Raw genomic sequence first — 24,348 nt, 5'->3', positions numbered from 1 at the left:
TCTGCAAAAGTTATTGAGGTAGAAATGTGGTCTGGGAAAACCACCGAGATTCCGTTTGAACCGTAATCACCGAATGTTTTTGCTGCTGGTCTCTTTAATTTTCTGAAACCAGCCCGAGTTTTCCTTTCTTCCACGTTGTTTATTGATCTGTGCTAACATTTCGGTTACACGGCCTGGTAGATCATTCGCGCTGAAGCAGGCATGGTATACCTCCAGGTTTTCAGAGAATGATGTTTGACTGAGAAATGGTGAGGAAGAATTATGAAATACTGCAGCTTTAAATTTTTGCTTTTCACCTAATGCCTCCTGAGTTGAAAAACGGCAGTGATTTCAAGCTTGATAGATGTGAGATCCCAGAGACAGGTATAAATCAATCCACCCAGGAAGTTTTTTGAAAATGACGTGAGTTGACTTCATATTCCTTTATATTCATCCCTATGAGGATTATTGATCCTCCTGGTATCCTGGCACTCCCCATCCTTACACTGTACTGATTTCTTTTCTTTTCCTTTAACGCTTGCCACCATCTAACATTAGAGATGTTTATTTATTTCATGTATTGCTTATCTTTCCCACTGGAATAGAAACTCCATGAAGATAAGAATTTCCCCCCCCCTCTCTCTCTTTCTTTTTTTTTTCTCACCAGAGGATCCTGACTGCCTCCGATAGTGCCTGGCACCCTACAGATGCTTAAAAAATACTTTTTTTTTTTTTTGGACAAATAAATGACTATCAAGACTATAACCAGGCAATGTTATATAACCTTATTTGGCTACATATGTGCTCTAGGGACAGGGAATTTAACTATCTTTTGTCAGAGGATAGTCTGATTCTACTCTCTCAAACTAAAATTTTGGTGGAGTAACTGAGTAGCTAATGTGTTAAGAGAAAGCAGATGATGTGGTTAGGTCCAGAGAGAGTAACACGAAAAAGAGAGTTAAAATTTCAAGTTTGACTAGGGTCCCACATTTCTTAGATAACTGAAAGTACATCAGATGGAATGTTAATGACTATATTTGATTTGTTTTATTCACAGAGTAATCAAATGTGCCTAATAAGTTGCACATAATTAACTTCTTGATGATTTTCTTAATAAATGTATTAGAGGTCAAGCAGGTTAAAAGTGATTGGGCTTCTTTGTGGAACACTCCAAATATGTGCAAAATATATTCAATACAACTAGAGAAGGCATTTTAACTTCTACAAATATTGACACCCTAAAATGATGTGTGATCTGATAACTAGCATCATACAGCATTGTACTCTCTCTCCTGCCAATTTCTCTTAGTAAAATAAGACCCAGGCAAAATGGTGTGTGCAGTGGGTTCCTATGGGAATTAGCTCTGTCTCAATTGCTATAGCATGGCCAGTGATAGTTAAAGTTGCTTCTTGGGGTGGCTGAGTGGCTCAGTGGGCTAAGCCTCTGCCTTCAGCTCAGGTCATGATCTCAGGGTCCTGGGATCAAGCCCCGCATCGGGCTCTCTGCTCAGCAGGGAGCCTGCTTCCCCCTCTCTCTCTGCCTGTCTCTCTGCCTACTTGTGATCTCTCTCTGTCAAATAGATAAAATCTTTAAAAATAAATAAATAAATTAGTTAATAAAAAGTTGCTTCTTACATTAAGAATGAATAACAACATAATAACCATTTAAATTTTCTAAAAATTTAGGTAGATCATAGACACAACAATAAAGAGAATTTCAGGATCAGGAACTGTCCCTCCTCCCAGCCTGGTAGTCAGTCTCATTCCAGATCCAATATAAAACTCAGAGGGCTCTCAGGATCTCAGGTTCCCTGCAGACTTCAGTTCTAGACTTTAATAGCATGGTCAAATAGACTACTGTGCCATCTAGATTCAGGCAGAAAAGTGGAGAGGTCTTAGCCTGTTTCTGTTCATAATATAGTGACCCAATATTTCTACCAATCATCCAAAGCTAAATCTAAGGCCAATTATGGGTAATGTAGCCATTTATGAAAGACTTAACTTGATGTTTCCAGGATAATTAGATAAAAGCAAGCCCCTTCATGGTATGATCTCTGTTTTGCTAAACTGCTCCTTTCCCATTCCCAGGCATAGGTGCACATGGTTAATAATTCTTTTTTGGCAGTCTGATTGAATCCTTTTAAGTGATTTCTCAAAGTGCTGCCGGCCTGTAGACACAGATTCACTCATGATGAGCTGTCAGTCTCTTTGCCTTTGTCACACATGGTAATTAAGGTCCATGGCAGGGTTCCTTCTCATGGATCCTATCATTCTGAGACAAGCCTTGGATGCAGTCCCCTCTCCAGAATGCTGGAAAGGAGCATGCTACATGCTATGATTCGGTAGAAGTCTATGGTTCAATATGACACACTTTGCAATTTCATTAAATGTGGTCATAGCCCCTGGCTAACTTAGAGAGGTGTTGTTCTGACACCACGATGGCCAGGACTCCCTCCTTCCACTTCCCATAGCTGAGGCTTGGCAACTAACATCTAGGTTTGGGGGGGATGAACCTCCCAGTAGCCGCACAGAGCTTATGATTTGTTATATGACTGCCGTTTGTATCGGCATCTTCTGTCTTTGTAAATGTAATCAAGAACAAGACAAGATCAAAATCCATTGTGGAAAACTCCACAAACTTGGCTTTCACGTGGTCTGCATTTCATTAGGCATACCTACAGAATCGTGGTATATTAACAACATCCTAACTCTGCTTTAGGCTGGTGCCAGCAGTCTGTGGACCAACATTTAATAACCTAAAAGAATGCTCTTTCTCAAGCCAGTTAAGCTTAAACTGAATCATCAAGCACAGCTCTTAGGCAATAGAAATTGGCTTCTCTGCTAATGGTTATAACAATAACCAGTAATTGAGTTTGGTGAATTCCTCAAAGCCAGAATGATGCCAGAACTCGATGAAGCACAGAATTTGAAGACAAATGCTGTATTCCTTTGAGATAAACCACATGGTTCTCAGCCAACAGAAGAAGGATGATTACTTCCATTTTCAACACTTGCAAATTAAGACTCTGTAGCAACAGGAAATACAGACAGACCCATCTGGGAGCTTGAGGGAAAAGGCTTTTTGATAATAATATACGGCAATAATGGTGCATTTTTTTTTTAGTGGAAAGATACAGTCTTCTTTTTGACAATGCTATCTATATTCATTAATTCCCTCTTTTACCTTCAATACTATTAAGCAAGGTAGATTGGACAGGTGCTCTTATATCAGTTTTGAAGGTATAAGAACACCAAGAAATCCAATGACTTGTCAATATCAACCAATGAATAGGCTCCAACTGCCTCTGGACTTAGAATGGTCAACAGGGGACTTTTACTGTCTTTTGAAGATAAACAGAGAGCAGAGCAAAGGAAATGACTTAGCCTGAAATGAGAGTTTAAATATATATACCGGTAAAATTGTAAGATAGGAAGGGACCCTTAACTGTCTTAAATGTTATTTACATTAAGAGTTATTACATTAAGAGTTATATTTACATTAAGAGTTGATATAAATAGTCATTAGTAAGAATTAATGGCAGATACTTAGTGGCAGATACTTTCACATACTTTCTCTTAGTTAATCACATCTGCCCTGCAAGAAAGGTATTGTCGTTTCCGCATTATATATGATGAAGCAGAGTTTCAAAGAGTAAATGATCAGGCACCTGGTGGCTCAACTGAGACACGTGCTTAAGCGTCTGCCATCAGCTCAGGTTGTGATCCCAGGGTCCTGGAATCGAGTCCCGCATTGGGCTCCCTGCTCAGTGAGGAGTCTGCTTCTGCCTCTACTCCTCCCCACTGCTTGTGCTCTCTCTCTCTCAAATAAATAAGTAAAATCTTAAAAAAAAAAATGATCTTATTATGGCTAGAATATCCTTACATGCCTCAGAACCTATAAGAACTCGAATTTTAATGTCTTAATTGAGATGTTGAAAATATCAATTGGCAGTGAAAGTGTTCTCATTTCCATTAAAAGTAGGATAGAAAGACAGAAAATTGCTTTGAAGTTGTTAGCAGGTGCCCGATCTTAGTCAAGTGGTGTAAGAGTATAGAAAGAAAATGTAAATAAGAGACCAAAAAACACCATACTTAAATAGTGAAAAAGTATCACATGTTTCATTTCATAATGAATAGCCATAGAAGGTATCAGAAATCCTTAGCCTATCATCAGATTTCAGAGTAGATGGACATCAAGATTCCTCTTGCACTTAAAAGGAAATAAAACCTCTTTGGTTGCACCTACATGAATCTGTCCCATTCCCAACCAGCCCTTGAGCTCATGGTATCTGACTCTCCAGGATGCAGTCGCTCCTTTCATATTGGCCAGTCCTACGGACTTTCTTACCTGGGTGCCCCCACACAAACTCTCTCCTCTGAGGACAACGGACTCTTCCTTGCCCTCTGTCTCAGACAGACTATCCCTAATGGTTATTAAAAGTACCTTCTCATACTCTTTTATACAGCACCTTATTTTCTTCTCCTTTTCCCTTTCTGGCACCTGTCACAGGGCTTAATGATGAGGCAGTTTTATATCCAGAAGAATAAATTTTTGTGTTTTTTTGTGTGTTGTGTTTCCCCACCCCCCATACCCTTGGCTTCCTTCAAACCACACCCAGGTGACAAAAAAAGGACTCAAAAATAGCTGAAAACCTTTGGCTGTTCTGCAGAAAGAAATGGCAGCAGTGTCTTCCATCATCCAAAGATGAGATAGAATTGGGGCTGGGGGGATGGCAAAGAGGCGGCCGAGGGGCTTCGTCGACTGGATAGACAAAAAGTGAAAGGAGGAAAGTTTCCAAGGCGGCAGGGGAGGATCGGGAGGAAGGTGGACAAGATTCAGCACATGCTTGCCTAAGACTGGAAAACCAATTTGCCCCCAGCCTGTGAGGCTGTCCTATTCCATGGTCTTGGACACTCATATGCCCTCTGGATTTAGCACCCTGCAGAAGGCTGTAGAAGGCTGGTCTTAGGCTGGTCTTATTCCCTGGAACTTACAAAAGTGACCTTACATGGAAAAAGGGGCTTTGCTGATGTGATTGCATTAAGAATCGAGAGGAGGGGATTATCCCGCACAATCCAGGTGGGCCCTAAGTGCAACCCCAAGCGTCTTTATAAGAGGGAAGTGGAGGAAGGTTTGACCCGGGAGAGAGAAAGGTAATGTTACCATGGAGGCGAGAGATTTAAGCGAGATAGCCACAGGTCAAGGAATGTCTGCAGCCACTAGAGCTAGCGGAAAAAGAACAGGATTGTCCTCTAGAGACTCAGGAAGGGGTAGAGTCCTGCTCACCCCTTGGTTTTGGGTCATTCAACTATTGTCAGACTTCTGGCCTCTTGAACTCTGAGAGAACTCTTTTCTATTGTTTAAGCCATCAAGTTTGTGATCATTTGTTGGAGCAGCCATAGGACTGTTCCTGTATCAACTATCTGGAGTGAAAATCTCATTATTCTGGCCAGTGTAGAATGGAACTTAGTCATCAGGGTGATTTCCTTCAGGTTGGAGAAGTGACAGATATATCATCAGTACCATATAGATTTATGTGTATATTCTCATTATCACTATCAGCATCACTTTCCTACTCTCTACCAGGCAGAAAGTTCCATGAGACTTACAACCTTTTTTATTTTGTTCACCATCTGTACCCAGGGCTTCGCTCAGCAGCTGTCATATAATAATTGCTCTACAAATAATTGTTGAATGAATGAAAAAAAAATGCTAAAATAGCACAAAACAAGGAAAACACAAACAACAAATGGTAAAAATAACTGAGCAAGACTGCACTAGCAACTACAGAGAACCATCAAAAACCCATTGTCAGCAAGCTAAGCAGAGATGTAGGTCAGTCTGACCCCATGTGTAGGAGTGCTTTTGAGCATCTAGATATCCTTTATTACTGCCTAAATGTGAGTATGTCCTGGCACTGAGCCATTTTCAGTCAGTTTTACCAGAACAATCTCAGGATTGAGATTTGGATGCTCAAATCTCAAGTAGAGCTGTTCACGTCTGAGAACCAGTACTCACAGGGCCCAGGGCAGCAGGCTGAAACCACACGGCGGGAAGGCAGCAGCTATAGCCTGTGAGCTCTTGTCACCTGTTCTGTTGGGGTGGCCAACCTCACAAGCCACATCAGGACAAAGGGGATCAGACCACTCCCTGCTCAGCGTTGCCACGTACTGGAGGATATGGTGCCTGGTGCCTTGGGTGTGTCCCTCCCAAGGTGACTGGGATAATAAAACAACACAGTTGTATTTCTCGTGGCTCCTTTACAGTTGTGAGTGGAGTGTCTCATGAAGACATCCAGAGAACAAAAGTTTTCAGTACTTAAATGAGGTTCCAGCTTGCACTCCTATTTAATTATAATGGAAACAATCTGCCACTCAGTTGCCAAGAAAGGTGAAGAATCTGGAAAGGCCTCCTAGGCAGAAAGAAGAAGTGAGTAGAATAGTTTTCCTCGAGGCCCCGTGGTCTAGAGCGGAGCTGGGGACTCTCACCGCAGGCCTCTAGGGAAAGTGAAGACAGAGGCTCTGCCTCTCTGCCTTCCCCTGCTGAGGTCTATGCCTGCTCCCTTCTAACGGGCAAGCGACGTGGGCAGGGGTTGCGGGTCAGTGGGAGCTGTAACGGGTGTTTCCGGCCACGCTGTGGCCTCTGAGATTTCTGCGTCTGGCACAGAGTGGACTGAAGGGTTAGCCAGCTGTGGAACGGCTCAAATACATTCAAACCAAGCTCTTCAGGCCCCTTCCGTATTCTGAGCCACCTGATTACAAGTAAACGCATCCTTTTCCAAGACATGACCTATTTTTAGGAATGTTTCTTAAATTTGAAAGGTCAAAGCCCCTTGTGAGAGTCTGAGAAAAAGGACAGACCCTTTTCCCACCAATAATGCACTTACGTAAACCCATAAAGGTTAAGATACCTTGATTTTTTTTCCTACAGATAGAAAAAAACATGAATTTATTAATGGCTAAGGTATATATTTACCTTTATGAATGAATAAGGCCAGACTGCCTGAGTTAGAATTTCCAACTCTGTCATTCAGTAGCTGTATGACCTTGGGGAAGTTGCTTGATTGCTCTCTTCCTCGGTTTCCCCATTTGTAAAATAAGAGTACTAATAAAAGCACCTACCACAAAAGATCATTATGGGGAAACAACAAATTCATTTTGTAGAGCGCTTACAATGGTGTCTGGTGTCCAGCGATTCGATATGGAGCCTTGTCTACGTAAAGGGACTGCTCAAGGCTGAAGGTAAGGCAATGAACAAAAATGTGCTATCGTGAGTGCTGTGAAGTGTGTAAGTCTGACGATTCACAAGCCTGTACCCCTGGGGCTAATAATACATTATATGTTAATAAAAATAATTAATAAAACAATTACTACTGTCATTGGGCCCCCATTCTGATGTGGAGCTTAAATTTTCATAGAAATCTTAATACATTTCATAGTAACTTTTAAAAATTATTTTATTTGTGTTTTCTCTTTGTTCAGGTAATGGGCAAGTAAGATTTTCACACAGATTTCCCTTCTGGGATACTGTAGCTCTTCAGAGCTCAAATCTAAGGAATTCTAATTTTTGTTTCGCCCTCATTCCACACCTGACAGCATTTCTGCATAAGTAATTTAGACTGTGACTACTCAACCTTAACTTGGCATAGGTATTTGTAAAATGGGAAAAAAGCCAAATTCCAGGAAAACAATTTATTCTGTTCCATCCCTAAACTTTTGCTCATTCATCTGTTATGCTTAAAAATCAATTAGCACTGTGCATACACTGTATCAACAGCTTTATTTAGGATTAACTACAGAGCTGGGCAAATTTAACTGCAATTTTCCCACCAATGATGCTCTAAAAACACGCATGGATTTCAGAGGCTAATGAAGGCCTCTTCCCACTAGGACATATTTTTAAAGTTCTGGTGCTTGTATCTTTCTGTCTTCTGCTGTTTGCTTCCCACCTGCCCTCTCTTCCATCAGTACCAGTAGGATATATTTCAAGTGGATTCTTTTGAAATTTCTCTGTTTAAAAAGGATTACTAGAAAATAATTATAGAGTCATAGAAAGTTGAAAAGCAACAGAGAGGGAAGCCCCATGCACCCTTTACTCAGCTTCTCCCAATATTAGCATCTTTTAAAAGTATTGTTTAATGTTAAAAATAGAAAATTGATGTTGGCACAATCCATGGAACTTACTCAGATTTCACTGGGATTGACTTTTTAAATAACTAATAGTTAACATTTGGTAAGCATCTGTTATGATCACAATAAAGACTGGAATTCAGTTCCCGTGTGTGTATTTCAGTGTGGGTTTCTGTGTAACCATTTCTGTGTGTGTGTGCGTGTGCGCGGTGGGACGGGGAACAAACTCTGGCCGAGCTACCCATTTCATGCTCGACTCTTTGAGGAACAACTGTGAGAATATCATGTAAATGCCACTCATAAATTATAAAGTTCTAAGTAAACAAAGTATCATATTGTAGTAGCTTCCTAATCGTTCTGTTCAGGAAAAATCTCGCATTAGTCATGTGTGCACAGAGAGTAGTTGGAACCTACTTACCTGTATAAAAAGGGGTGTGTGGGGGTGTGTATAGTGGTCTCAGGGAAATTCCATCTGAGGGCACAGAATCACCCTTACAGAGTTAGAAGGGAACCTGGGGCCAACTATTCCAGCTCTCTACACGTACTCTAAAATACTCCTTCAAGGTGGTTCTTCTGTTCTCTGATCAAAACTTCAAATGATGGGCACACACTGTTTCAGGATTCAGTCTTTCCCCGTTTATAGAGCTCTATGTGTTGAAAAGCTCTTTAGTATAATAAGTTTGAAATACCTTCCTTATGACTTCTACCCAAGGGCCTTGGTTCTGCCATCAGGCACCTCACACAAGGCAGGATGACTGAAGACAAGCATCATTCCCCTAAATGTTATCTTCTCCATCCTAAACAACTCTCTTCCTTCTTTAACATGTTCATTGGATACAAGACTGCTCATGTCTGGATGGACTTAATTGTTCTCCACAGGGATGGAACCAGGGCTGGAGCACAATGGGGTGTGAGCTGAACAGCACATTCCAGAGCTGGACCAGTTTCCTGCCATGTCTGTACATTATATTTGCATTAATGTCCTGACACTCACATTAATATGTTTTTGTGTTGTTCTTTTTATTTTTTCCAACTTCCCTCATATTCCTCTTGAAATCAACTGAAATCCCCCCATTTTTTTTTTTTTTCCTCTCTGGTTTTGATGTTTAGTCATTCCTCCCTGATTTTGCACAGAGGTAGCTAGTATTGTGGGCACAGGAGCAAGACCTCATGTAGGTTCCCATTAAATTAGGCCTATTCTTGGGGCACCTGGGTGGCTCAGTGGGTTAATGCCTCTGCCTTCAGCTCAGGTCATGATCTCGGGGTCCTGGGATCGAGCCCCGCATCGGGTTCTCTGCTCAGTGGGGAGCCTGCTTCCTCCTCTCTCTCTGCCTGCCTCTTTGCCTATTTGGATCTCTGTCTGTCAAATAAATAAATAAAATCTTTAAAAAGAAATTAGGCCTATTCTACCATTCTACTGAGGTTTTTATTTTTACTATCTGGGCTTTATCACTAAATTTATTTATTGTCTTTGCTGCCTCCACAATGGCTGCACCCTTTAAAAAAAAAAAAAAAAGGCTTACACGCTTGAGTCCTTTCTCAAAATTGCTGATGACATACTTGGGCAGAGAAGGGTGAAAAGAAGATCAATACAAAGCTATAAACTCGAACAGTAACATTTTGACCCTCTGTTAATGTTAGATTTTAATCGAGCATTCAGCTCTGTTTTTACTGAGGATTGACATAAGAAGTAGCCCTACACAAAAGGCCTCTGTATTTTCTAGAAAATCGTATTAGGTGATTCAATGTCCCATTTGTAAGAATCCCATGGGAAATTTCTCCGAAGCTCAGGTTTAGAGGAAAAAAAAAAAAAATTCCCTCCAATGATAGCTGAGCTGGTATGAGTTTCCTTCTGTTTTGTCTTCCAAGACACTAAGAGAGAAACTGAAAATCACCTGCTCCATTGCTGTATCTTTTCTTTATATCTACTTATTTATTTTTCCCTCTTTCCATCATCCCACTTTATTACCGAACGTGCATTTTAATAGTTCTATATATACATTTTTTTTTTTATCAGACATTGTGACATATCCTTTCTAAAAGGAGGCAGGGAAAAAAAAAAAACAAACATACATAATAATCAAGACATACTTTCAAATATCTTTTCAGATGTATAAAGACCCATGGAATAATTTCTTCACTTTTTAAGTAGGACTTTAGGAAATGTTCCCCAGAGTACTTGTACTAAAGTAGTTTAGGTTTGCTTCAGCCCTTCAGATCACTTTATTCTAATTTTTTTTTTCTCAGTTTATAATGACATGTTCTCAAAATCTTCCATAGTAATTTCCTCAAATGGTACTTTAAGGTGTTAAGAGAAATAATTTGATCATTTGCCAATCTTTCCTCTTTTTTAGCTCTTCCATTATGGGGTTATTATTATTTTTTCTAATTAAGTACTTCTATCTGACTGAAATTTATACTGAAGTGACTTCTGGATTAGGTGTTAGAAGCCTGGGGTTCTTGCATGGGATTAATTACTCTTTGCATGGCTAGGAGAAACTCAAGAAGTTTCTCATCTACAGAATGAAAACTACCTCTTAATGAACATCTAGTCAATATTAGGCACTCTTAAAATGTATACAACTTACTTTTAAAAAACTTTAAAATATGTAGCTTATAACATATAGTTTAAATATATGGATGTGCAATACTTGAAACCCTAATTTGAGAAGCTTAAACCAGTCCAAGAGCTTGGCCACCGTAAAAGCATTAATTATACGATTTCACTGAAAAAATTATGCTTTGCTTATTAGCAAAAGTATATCAGAAATGGATTCAAAATTGGTGAAACTAGTGACTCATTAACTACATGATAAATGGAACTTTACTGGTAAGATGAAGAGTTTTAAGTATATGTGGAATATTAAAGACTTTTGGAGACACTCACCATCTTTGCACAAACAGGGTGCCACAATCTTGAGGAGGCTCATAGCCCATACCATAGGATTAGCGGCCCAAGTCTGATCACTAAAGCTTCTGATTTCTAACTGCCAGTTTAATGGGATCTCTCATTGTCTGAGACTGAAGGTAAGGGTAGCAAAATCCTGGCCCTGGAATGTTGTTTCATCTGCTTCAAGTGAACCTCTTTTCCCAGGTAATGACTGAAACATCTGAATGGACAGAGAAGTAGAATTTGATCAACTTCTGAAAGAGAATGAATAAGTGCCTTTTTGCTCACATGTTTGCTGAAATAGGCTTACATGTAGGGGCGCCTGGGTAGCTCAGTCGGTTAAGCGACTGCCTTCCGCACGGGTCATGATCTCAGGGTCCTGAGATCAGTCCTGAGTCAGTCTCCCTGCTCAGTAGGGAGTCTGTTCTCTCTCTCCCTCTGTTCCTCCCACCTGCTTGTTATCTCTCTCTCTCTTTCAAATAAATAAATAAAATCTTCAAAAAAATAAAATAAAACACACCTGCCTGTATAGTAAAACTTGCCTTAAGACATACTTTTTAGCAAGGCTAGCATTAATTATCATGGGGCTACCGCTAACCCTCTTCTACATTCTTCAGTAAACACCCTTCCTTACTTATCAAAGGGTGTTTCACCAAATTATGACAGGACAGTTCTTTAAAGACAGTCTGCCTCATTTTAATCTTCATCAGGGCCCTTTCTTACAACTCCCCTTATTGTGGCTAGGTAATTCAAGTGTGGGGGATGTTAGCTTATAATCATATGAATTTTGAGTGATAGAGACTGATGCATCTGATTCCACTCTCCAATACCCCCTGCAGCCTCCCAGATAAAGTCACATGGTCACTGCAAGGAATAGACGAGAGATTATGAAATGCCTACAGCTGTTTCCTTGCAAATACATGGGTTAAACAAAGGCTCTTTAGCTCCCTTGACAGATAGTTAAATGTCAACCAACCACCCATTAAATCGATTTCATTGACATTTATTTTTGCTATATATAATCACAATTTCTATTAATGTATTTTTGGTTCTTTCCTGTACTTTTCATTTTTTAAAAAATCTATATTTTCTTTTGATCTTCCCTATATTTTCGGATAAACTATAGTAAATTCATACACTGAGGTACAGATTACTTTGTGACATACTTGAATGACCTAGGTCTACCAGAAAGTTGGACTCTGAAATGATCAGTAGAATGATGCTTTGAAAAAGTCATAGTTACCTAAAGGTCAACAAGAAAGCTCATTGCAAAGCATTGTTACATAGAAAAAAGTAAATGAAATGGTAATTTGAGAACTGGAATGCTGAAGGGACATAGAATTTTCATGGATTGATGATTTTTATGGCCATCGATGGTCAGCAGAGTTGAATGAGTAGTCTGGGGTTCTGTAAAACTACTAGTTAGGACAAAAAAATAAAAAAAGAAACAAACAAAATACAAGATATAAATACACAAGAATTTACCCTTTCGTTACCAATATCACATTCCAGATGTGTTTTATTTTAGATGTTGGGTTCTAAGCAGAGATCAATATGGCCACAAATAACCCAGATCTAGTTGATTAATTAAAATCTTAAGTTCTCAGGAAAAGCTGTTAGGAGAATAATACACAGGTGAACACTGATCTGTTCCTATTTAAACTTCTGAAATTTATGCTTTTCAATTATTTTTGATGTAAGTAGAAGTTAGGAGGAGAAAATGATTCAGATAAAGCTATTTCTTAAGCAAGTCCTTATTACATGTGGAGGTAATGGCATCCAAAGAATGCAAGGGTATGAAAAAAAAATATGTTCATACTTCTACTTTAAAATGTTACATATTTTAATCTGCCTTAACTTCATGCCAAAATGAAAATATACAGGATGAATATATAACATAATCAAGCTTTTTTGGGGAAGAGCTAATATATTTTTATTAGAGCTGTACATTAAGGAATTAGCTGTGCGTTATCTTTTTCATTAAAATTATCCTTCCTCTTTAATTAAAATAAAAAATACAGGGTGAGGAGTTTTATCTTTATTTCTTAAATGCATATATTTTTCTATAGTAATTTGAATAAAAAGTGCCTTGGGATTATTATGTTCTTCTAAACATGAAATCCATTAGAGTGTCGTATCGGGGAAATTTCTACTACTTGGGATGACTCTTTGGGATGGTTTTCTAACTAGTTCGTATTAATCATACCCAAACCAACGAAACAAAACCTGAAAACTATACAAAGTGACTGCTTTTGTGGGTTTCCCATCCATCAACACAGAGGAAGCCGTTTGGACGCAAAATTCTGATTTCTTCTAGGTTTTCAACATTGACTTCAGGAACAGCAGGGGGGAGAAAGGTGCTCAGGGGAGAAAACCTCTGGTTATTTTAGGAACATACCACTCCGTTCACTGATAGCAGCTGGTCTCCCCTTTTGAGGCCTCCGTGTCTTTCGGCCACCCCTCCAGGAATGATGCGAGAGATATAAATGGGGGAGTTTTGCTCCTTTCCTCCCATCACGTTAAAACCAAGGCCTTCATCAGTCTTTGGCAGTTCGACTACCCGAGGGTGGGAGTGGCCTTCACTAGCTGCAAAAGCTGCAACTGTTGCCTGAAAGAAAAGATGGTCACTGGGTAATAAAACGAGGGAAATAAGGCTCTTCGTAGGCTTTGCAGTGGGTAGGGTCGGGCACTTCCTCTTATTTTTATAGCATTCTCCTGTGGGAAAAAAGAACACGGTGGGGAGGGAGCTTGCTTCGCTTAAATGTCATCTAGGAGTCCTTTCTTTGGCAAAGCCCTAACTGGCTATTTCCGGCTTTCTAGAATTCATCCATTCTGATACAAATGTCCCCTTTTCACCAAACTCTTTCCCAGGTACCTGAGGCAGCTGAAATTCCTCCTTTTCTTGCACTCCAAAATAGATTGGGTCCATAGACTACCTCCACACCCTGCGCGTGCTCTAATGATTTTGTGTACATGTTGACCGTGAGCCCCAGAAGGGCAGAGATTACGTTATCTGCTTCTTTGTGTGACACAGTCTTGCCCAGTGCTTGCCCATAAATGCTCATGAATATTTACTCAATGTACTTAGAAGCACTTATACATATAAACTCTGGCGGATACGTATATAATCTCACTCTGGCCTGACCACTGGCTTAGCAAATTGAGTTTTGGGGGTTCTTTTTGGTTTTTGTTTTTGGGGTTTTTCTTTCTTTCTTTCTTTCTTTCTTTCTTTCTTTCTTTCTTTCTTTCTTTCTTTCTTTCTTTTTTGATTGAGGATAGTTAGAGGAAAATAAAAGCTAAAACAATAGATTCAAACAGATTATTAGTATTTCACATCAATGTTGGGCATTATTATGAGAAGTCTTCTTATCTGGTAAGGATATTTTACATTTAATATTTCACCTCCTGTGGGGTTGTGGGCAAAAATGAGCAGCCTATGGTTTTATATCAACACGTCCAAAATTTCATTTACTATAGACATAGTTTTAAGACTCATCTATTAATTTTTAAAAAATAAGTTGAAAACACAACTTACCATTAGTTCCTACCCCTCATGGAAAGAAAAGAACAGCCCTGAAGTAGTTTCTACCAAGAGAAGATTCTCTATCTGCTTCCTCTTTTCCACTTGCATTCACCTGCCTTAACCACAGTTGATTAGAGGCCTACCATGAAGTGATTTACTCCACACTCTGAAAGTACTGATTGCCAACTACCGTCCATTCTTTTCCACACACAGCATTGTCACATCAATTGAGCATTATACTACTGTCTGCATTTAGTGAAATTTAGTGAATGATATGGAAATAATGGCTTGTTTTTAGCTACATGCATTTGCTCATGCAAACCTCATCGTCATGCATAGATTTTAATGGCTGACATGGATGCAATGCAGACAGCCCAGAAACAACCAGAAAATATTGTGCTATTGCAACAGTATGCTGCTATCCTGCTGTTCTACATGAATAAGAAATGAGAATGGTAAAACACTACATAATTCACTTTCCCCTTAATTAAACCATGTAGGGATCATTTTTCTGTGTGTGTTCCACTTCAGTACAAGCAAAGCAGGATATAATGATAAAAACACTCTCTTTTTGTCTGGGTTCAAAACAAAACAAACCAAAACAACTTACAAATCTACCATGTTCAGTTACAGAATGACAATTAAAAAAATCAGGAGAGAAACCAAACGAGGTGATATAACACAAAAAAATTCAATGGAAAATGCTGATTATTTTCACCAGTTCTTGTTTCTCATACATTATTAGAAAGAGAAGAGCTTTTGAAAAGCAAGTTGTTGTGCATCTATTGTAACACCTCTGTGTTTGTAAAATAAGAACTGCATCGGTGGTCTTAGTTTAAAACTGTTGTTTCCTAATGGTCTATTTTCCAGATAATTTCATGATCCTGTTGCTATAAGAGTTCTGTTAGGGACAGAGTTCCATTAGGTTTCTCTGCAGTCTCTGGATTTGAGTCTTCAAGGAACAAATGTGATCAGTACCACAAAAGGTGATGGGCTTTCCCTTTAGGTCAAGGTCACATTCTTTCCTCAAGCTACCCACAGCGCTGAAGATAAGGAAGAATGCTAGGTCAGTGGGTTTCAGGGGAGTTCCCTTCAAGTCTGCTTCAAGTCAAATCTTTCGACTTGTGCAAATAAATCTTCATGCACTGAATAGGGAACAAGCTCTTTTGGATCAGAGACACGTGTCAGAAAACCACATATGATCTCATACAATGAACCAGTAGATTTGCTTGTGCCAAATGGACGTTTAGTGAGTTTAATGAAATCATTCTCCTTTCTTAAGCTACAGAAGCAGCAGAAACGTTCAATTGTCCATTAGGATTTTTACCTGGGAAGTAGTACTGGTTCTAGACTCTGGGCTGCCACTGATGTCTAAATTCTCTTACAGTGTACACACGAGAATACCTGAAACACACACGCGCACAATCAATTACTAGATCACTGGGGTCAAGTATACTTTCAAAGTTACTCAAGCCTTACCTTTGCTGTGGCCCTGGCACGGAATTCAGGACAGCCATTAACAGTGATCGTTTCGTGCATGTATTGATACACCTAAAATATTCACATAAAAAAAAAAAAAGAATGGGTAAGAACATTACGAATATCAATTCTTTCATTGCGATAGGATGACAAATTTTCATCGTAAAACCAAGTTCTATGTCACAATGCGAAATAGCTCTGGGTCAGTTATCCTGGTGATTGGGACCAAAAGTCCTTCCTTCCTTCCTTTTTTTTTTTTTTTTTTTTTTTTGGTGGGGGATGGTTGCAACAGAGAAGACGACCATTTTTATTATTGGCTATCTGCGTTCGTCAAACATAAAAACTTTTATATTTAGTTTTATAAAAACTACTTTGTCAGTAGGAATTTTTACCATTTCATAAAGTGCTGTCTCTCAAATATGTGATAAAATTATATATATATATATATATGTATATATATATATATATATATCCTGAATCTAAGGAACACTTTAAATTTTTTTTTTAAGATTTTGTTTATTTATTTGACAGAGAGAGAGACAGTGAGAGAGGGAACACAAACAGGGGGCGTGGGAGAGGGAGAAGCAGGCTTTCCCTAAGCAGGGAGCCTGACATGGGACTCGATCCCATGACCCTGGATCCTGACCTGAGCCAAAGGCAGATGCTTAACGCCTGACCCACCCCGGCACCCCTAGTAAAGTAACACTTTAAAAATACTTAAAATGTTTTTTAAATTTTTTAAAAATTTATTTTTAAAGTAACACTTTAAAAATAATTTTTAGGGCGCTGCAGTGGCTCAGTCAGTTGAGCGTGGGGCTCTTGTTTTCTGCTCAGGTCATGATCTCAGGGTAGTGAGACAGAGATAGAGCTCAGCACAGAGTCTGCTTGTCCCTCTCCCTTTGCTCTTCCCCCACCTCTGCTCCCCCTCTCATACACTCTCTCTAAAATAAATAAATTAAATCTTAAATAGTTTCATAAATTAATATTCCACAAAGCTGGCCTAACAATATCTTTTCCTTGCATGTTGGAAGGTATGTTACCATTCATGACACATATTCATAATTCATAAATACAGAAGATAAATGGTATTCGGGGGTAGGGACAGGTAAAGACAGAGATTCTTAGGACTAGTTGCAGAGAGGAACATATCAGCTATGGGCTCATATTAACATTTAAATGAAATATAAATAACAGAAGTAAAATCTGGACTCAGAATGATATTGTACTAAGCACATCGTTTTTGCCGACTAATGGACCAAAGTTTAAGCCTCGCAGTCTGACTGGGGAACTACAAGGTCCTGGTTGAACCACTTCACCAGTTTGACCTTCTTTTTGCCCATCTGAGAAATGGGTAAAGAATATTTATTTAGTATAGTTTTTTCTTGAAATAATACTTTCAAGAAATAATACTCTGGCACTTAAAGACCACTCCTTAAATAGCAGGCATTATTATTAATTACGATTTTAGGCACAACCATGAAAATTGTTAGAAAGTAGTAGAAAAAAAATGTTTTCCTTCTAAATTGTCAGGGATAGGGTTATAAAACCTATATATCAGTGCTAAAATACATTGCTTCATCATAAATAAGCTTAAGTATAGAGAAGGGCCCTTAAAACATAGTTTGAAGATGACATTTAGGAAAAGAAACCAGGAAGGTTAAATATTTTAGACTCTCTGCCCATTTTAAAGATTTAAATAATAAAGTTGTAAAAATCAATTATATGATGTGTAGAGGTAAAAGTCCATTTGGAATTTTGCTGAGGAACTTTTTTGAGAGTGATCAATTAGCTACTTCAGTAAAAGATGAAGTAGAAAATTATTTTCCACACTTAAGTAAAAAGTTATTAAAGTGAATTCAGAATGTGATTCATGCATCTATTCAACAATCTTTCTCTGACTATCTCAGATGGACCTCTTCCCAACATTTCTTAGCTGGCTCATCATTTCTCAAAATACATTTGGTTGAGTCTCCATTAAGGCTAATGCATCTTTCCCAAGGGGCATGTTTAGAAGGAAAAAGACAAGGTGGCCTGGACTAGAAAGGTAGGGGCACCATTCAGAATCTACCACTTGGCCCTATACTTCACTAAGAAGTAGTGAGAAGTCTAAATGGGAAGGGAATAGTTTTCCAGGAAAGCATTTGTGCAGCCTGAGACTTGTTAATGCAAATTCTCCGGGTTACCAGCTGCTTAACATGTTTCCATGTTATTTCCTTGAAAGTGCATCGCTTTGTTTTGGAGAGATCTCTCTTCCACAAATTAGTTCTACTTATTTGATCTTACAGACAATTTAAGAGCAAGATTCTCCTTACTCTGCTTTTCTTGTTAATAATCTCTCTTAAATCTGATCCCTTTTCTAAAAGATTTTTATTTATTTGAAAGAGAGAGAGAGCGCACGAAGGAGAGCGAACACAAGTGGGGTGAGAAGCAGAGTGAGAAGCAGTCTCCCCACTGAGCAGAGAGCCCTATGTGGGGCTTAATCTTGAAACTCCGGGATCAAGACCTGAGCCAAAGGCAGATGCTTAACCAACTGAGCCACCCAGGTGCTCCTCTTTCATTCTATGGTAACTCATTATCTCTTGCTCAAAGCTCGGATTAGTGTCTTCATTGGGTCTCCCACCACCAAACACTATTAACTTTGGTTACCATTGTCAAGGACCTACCTGACCATGTCACTATTGTGCTTTTAGCTGTCTTCAGCTCTTAAAAGTTGCAAAGTCAGATGACTCCAGGAGTTAAACCAATGACAATAATGCAGAACCCACCCTTTTCTCATGACTTCATTCCCCTAATTGTTCTCCTCCACCCTCACTGTTCCCCAAACATATCACACAGTTCCAGCTGCCTACATCTTTGCATATACGGTTTGCTCTGTTTGGAATGTCCTTTCACTTGGCAGCTCCTTGTGTATACCTGTTTAACGCGATGCTAAAAGACCCAATTATCATTTTCTCCATTTCTTGTTCCTGGCTTCATCCAAGCAGAGAAATCTCTCCCTCCTTAGTTTTAAACCATTTGAATGTGTCTGGAGTCATTTTTGTGATCTTTTCCAGGGAAAGTTCTATCTTTGCTTGCAACCAAGGGTGTTTATGAGGACAATCATTAGCAAATAATGAGGAAGTTGTCATCAATGGATGAAAGCAGAAAGCAATTTTGTGAGTTTCTGAGATAAAGTCAATAAAAATTTAAGAATAATTATCTTTAATATTCTAATTTGAATTGTGAATTAAAAAGTGGAGTATGCAACAGGCAGCTTTATGGACAGATAATCCACAGGTCCTGCAGATGCCATGTATTCATTGTACGTTCCGGTCAGCTACTTGATTTCACTAGGGTTCAATTTTCTCATTTGCAACATAAACCTTAGAGTTGTAACTAACTTCTAGGTCTGTTAAGAGGATTAAATGAGGTTAGAGCAGTTTGCAGCATGTAATAAGTTTATTAAAAAAATGAGCTATAATGATGATGATGATGATGATTAATATTCAATGTTTCCCAACTTATTTGACACTGGGATCTTTTGGGAAGCATCTCCTGGGATTGGTAGTCCATGAAAATATTTTACAGAGAATAGATGGGAGACTGTAGTTCTCAGCTGGGGTTGTTTTTGCATAGTAGGAGACATTATTTGGCAATGTCTGGAGACATTTTGGGTTGTCACCTATGCAGAGGGGGATGGCGTTATTGGCATCTATTATTAGAAGACCGAGATGCTGTTAAATAGCCTACCAGGCTCAGACTAGCTCTCTAGAACAAAGAACCATCTGCCAAAATGTCAATAGTCTTGAGATAGAAAAACCCGGAACTAAGAAATCATGCTCTATCATTTCTTCTTATACATAATCGATAGCCATAAAAAGACACTTACGTAGCACTGGGTAAAGGATCTTGTAAACGATAAAAAAAAAAAGCGGGGGGGTCTTGTTCAACAAACATCTTTTGGAGTAAATAGTCATAATTCTGGTGAGCATCTGATGAAGATTTGTTCAAGGCCAAGTGTAATGCTAAGCGTTTTATATCTGTAAGTTCATTCGATGCTCACAACTTAGGGCTCAGGCACTCTACACACAAGGAACCGGCCACAGAGACGGTAGTAGCATGCCTGTGACCACACAGGTAATGGCAGATTTGATGTAGAGATTCAGATGTAATTACCTCCCAAATCTTCCCTCTTTCAACCACACGAGGCTTTCTTATTGAGACAGCATCAGACTACTATTATTTTGTCAGCAATGGGGAAACAAAAACTTGGAAGATGTCACCAATATTTGTTTACATTTGGAATAAATCCATCTAGGTTGAATATGATCCCTACCATTATACAAGTGGTGGCTGCAAATGTATCATACGATTTGGAAACTAACAAATTCATCAATCCAAATGAAAGTGAAATAGCATTTTAAATTCTTTTATGATTATAATGTACCAAGAGTCAAGGAAAAGAAGCCAAATATTATTGTTAGTCTTTTCTTCTGTAAGGCACCGCAGATTCTGATCCGTTGGTTTTTAAATACTGGCTGACATGGTCGAGTTAGAGTCAAGTCAAAACTGGGAGATATTAGTTCTATTTCCATTAGCTATGTTGCCTTATGAAAGTTACTGAGCTCATCAATTTCTGGGGACAAAATGTATCCCTACCTATCTTACTTTTCAAAGACCATTGTGCAAACATTTGTAAAACTTTGAAGGAAGTTGTTATAGGAAGCTAAAATATTTTACCAGATGCCCTGAAGAGAATTCTTTTTTTTTTTTTTAAAGATTTTATTTATTTATTTGATAGAGAGAGATCACAGGTAGGCAGAGAGGCAGGCAGAGAGAGAGAGAGGAGGAAGCAGACTCCCTGCTGAGCAGAGAGCCCGATGTGGGACTCGATCCCAGGACCCTGAGATCATGATCTGAGCCGAAGGCAGCGGCCTAACCCACTGAGCCACCCAGGCGCCCCCCTGAAGAGAATTCTTAAAGGGAAAACAGAAAATGGTTGCATGAGCTTCAGTCAGGGACAGTGGGGATTACAGTTTCCACAATCAGTTGGGTCTCCAAATGTCTGGACAATTTCAGCTACAACATTTCTAAGTACTTTCCACTTGGGTAAGATGGGTTTAATTTTCCTACCGACAGTCCAATGCAAATTTGTCAATATCACGGTTTAGATACTGAGAAAGGAGAGACTAAAATGTAGTTTAAAAGAAAAAAAAATAAAGATAGCAGAGTTCCATTTAATATTTACTCAAATAATAATAGCAATCAGGAATTCTCTTGGCTGAACGTAGCAGAAAATCCAACTTCAGTGGCTTAAACAAATAATAAAGAACTTCCAAAAAGTCAAGAGTAAGAAAACAATCCAATTAAAAGATGGATAAACTCTTTGAATAGACATGTCATCAAGGAAGATCTATGGGTGACAAATATGAAGATCCTCATCACCACAGATACTCAATATCATTAGTCACTAGGAAGAGTCAAATTAAACATAATCAGATACATCTACACTCTTTTACTATGTCTAGACTTTTTAAAAACATTGACAACACCTACTATGGGCAAGAATGTTTAACAACCGGAACTCTTGTACATTGCTGGTAGGAACGCTCAATGGCACAACCACTTGCAAAAACAGGATACCATTTTGCTATAAAGTTAAACCTACACTTATCTTAAGATTCCCTTATCTACTTCCAGCTATTTGTCCAAGATAAATAAAAACATATATTCATAAAAAATGGTGTGCAAATATTTATAGCAGCCCTCTTCATACACACCACAAACTGGAAACAATTCAAATAGCCTCCGATGCCAAATGAATAATTAAATGGAAGCACATCTGTACAAAGGAATACCGCTTGGCAGTAAAAAGGAAGAAACTACCCATACATGCGACGATGTCGATGAATCCCAGATGGATGTTGCTTAAATGAAAGAAGCCAGAATCCAAAACTATTTCATGTCTGTGACACTCTGGGAAAATAATAGGAACAGAATATAGATCAAAGTTGCCACAAGTTGGGGATGGGGAAGAGTTGACTACCAGACATGAAGAAATTTGGGTGTCTTGGAAATCCTAATCCTGACAATGGTGATGATCATGTGATTGCCTGTGACAATTAAAACTCTTAGAATTGTACACCGAAAAGAGGAAATATTATTACTTTATGTAAATTATACTTCCATGACCCAAATTTTTAAAAAAGCAGAAAATATTTTGAGATGAAAATATTCTGAAACTTCATCATGGTTTTGGAAACGAAACACAAGGGCTTTGAAATACAAAGAACAACATATATTTAAAGTGCTTAGTGGAATGAAAAGATGACATCAGTTCTCATGCCTTAAAGTTTATAAATGTGGAAAGCAACATATACTTTAATGGATGGTAACATTTCTTTCAAGTAAGGATGCTCCAGAGATTTTGTAGTACCTCATTACGAAGAGACTGGCTCCTAAAATGTCAATAGAATTACAATTAAGATTAAATACACTCCTCTATATCAGTGACTAGAAAAAAGAAATAAACCTTTCAGCAACATTGTGAATAATGAAAATTACATTAGGTAACTCGAGAAGGAAAAAAAAAGTGGAAAGACAAACGATCAGAATTATTAGAGCAAATTAATGAGAAACAAAGTCCAAATGGGAAAACGATATGGTCCAAATCCTACTACATTACAGTGTTCGTTAAGACTTATGAAATCTATAGATTTTATTTAAAAAGCAAGTAAGAATGCACATTTTGAAGATAATAAAAAGCCAGTAAAAGTATTAAGACTGATATTTGTATCTATATTTATAATTTTTAGTGGTTTTCTTGATTTTTCAGATTTGGAAACTCAGATAAGAGTTGAATAAAGAAAGTTATTTGATATGGTATCTTGATTGCAAAGTATTTAAATATTCTAATGATATTAAAAGCAAAGATTGATCCTTTTTCATATCCTTTTATAATTACAGCCACCTGGGTAGTTGGACAACATCTACAATATTAAGTCACAATATACCTATCATAATATACTAAAAATATGGAAGGTTTTCTGAAAGCAGATTTTAGGCAGGGGAGGTATTAAAATGAATTTGTGGCTCTAAATTTAAATGCATTTAGTGGAGTGGAGTCCATGCATGCAAAAAATCAAGTGCCTTGATGTGGATGTGCATACTATATACTTCATATGGCTAAAATAAAATAGAGATAGAGCTTAAGTTACTGAAAATATGATCTGCTTATTTTAAGAGGTTTTGTAGAAATAATCCCAGATCAACCGAAAATTGGTTCATCTATTAACGAAGAGATAGTTCAAAAAATACCTAACTTTTGCCTTGAGTTTTTCTTCCATTTTGGAAAAATGGCAACCATAAATAAATGTTATGTATTTAAAACTATAACTATCTATGTATCTATCATATATGCTTTCCATATGCTTTTGTAGCAGCCAAACATTTTGTTTAAAATTGCAGTGTTAGAATTCCTATAAACTAAGGAATTTAAGGTATAAAACTTCATGTCTAGAACGAACCAACCATTGTTTGCAAAAAGGAAGGAAAATGACACATACTGGTTACCAGTCATGTCTGCTACAATTAGACCATCCAAGGTCAAATTAATCCTGTGAAAGTCCAAGAAGGATAAAATTTCCAGAGTAATGTCTTTTTCTACAGCTTTCTAATAGCCATCAACCTTGATGAAAATATGCCACCCACTGGACAAGAAAAATATTGACAGGTATAAAGAAGCAAAGGACAATACATCTCTATTAGGCTGCAATGATTTGCAGAAGAGGGTTCAGTCAGTAAGGCAGACAATTGATGGTATTGTTGGACTAATCAAACAGGCGACTGACATTGCTTCCAGAAATGGACCTTGAAGTGGAAGCCTTCCTCCTTGGTTCAGTGACAACTGTGCCATGTAAAATACTCTTTATGTCCTCAAACCAGGAAGGGGAAGATAAATGGACTCTGCAGTTTTTAGCCACAAAATACCTTTTTTTAGGCAGTATGCCTCAAAACTTCATTTTTTTTCAACAGTGCCGGTATGGTATATAGTAAATGCTTTTTGAAAGAGAGCACTTCCTTTCAGCACTGAAGAAAAAAACCTCAATTAAAAATTGTCAATGGGGGTGCCTGGGTGGCTCAGTGGGTTAAAGCCTCTGCCTTCGGCTCAGGTCATGATCTCAGGGTCCTGGCATTGAGCCCCAAATCAGGCTCTCTGCTCATCAAGGAGCCTGCTTCCACCTCTCTCTCTGCCTGCCTCTCTGCCTGCTTGTGATCTCTGTCAAATAAATAAATAAAATCTTAAAAAAAAAAATTGTCAATACATCTACTGCTCTCCAGAAGCAAATCAGCTTTCCTACAGAGCCTC

At 38.4% G+C, this 24,348-nt stretch overlaps 1 protein-coding gene across 1 annotated transcript in view; it reads right to left on the bottom strand.

Annotated features, from left to right (window-relative positions):
- The window catches only part of LIN7A (lin-7 homolog A, crumbs cell polarity complex component), a 124,031-nt gene that overhangs the window by 24,864 nt on the left and 74,819 nt on the right, over positions 1-24,348 (bottom strand). Inside the window, exons 3-4 of the mRNA XM_059402404.1 lie at positions 16,002-16,073; positions 13,398-13,607 (exon numbers count right to left, since the gene is read on the bottom strand). Of these exons, the coding sequence (XP_059258387.1) occupies positions 13,398-13,607; positions 16,002-16,073 (282 nt within the window). The remainder of the gene's footprint in view (positions 1-13,397; positions 13,608-16,001; positions 16,074-24,348) is intronic.

This window comes from Mustela nigripes, chromosome 6, assembly GCF_022355385.1.
Source record: "Mustela nigripes isolate SB6536 chromosome 6, MUSNIG.SB6536, whole genome shotgun sequence".
Taxonomy (NCBI): Eukaryota; Metazoa; Chordata; class Mammalia; order Carnivora; family Mustelidae; genus Mustela; species Mustela nigripes.
The sequence above is the reverse complement of the archived record's forward strand: the minus strand, read 5'-3'. Positions and strand labels throughout refer to the sequence as shown.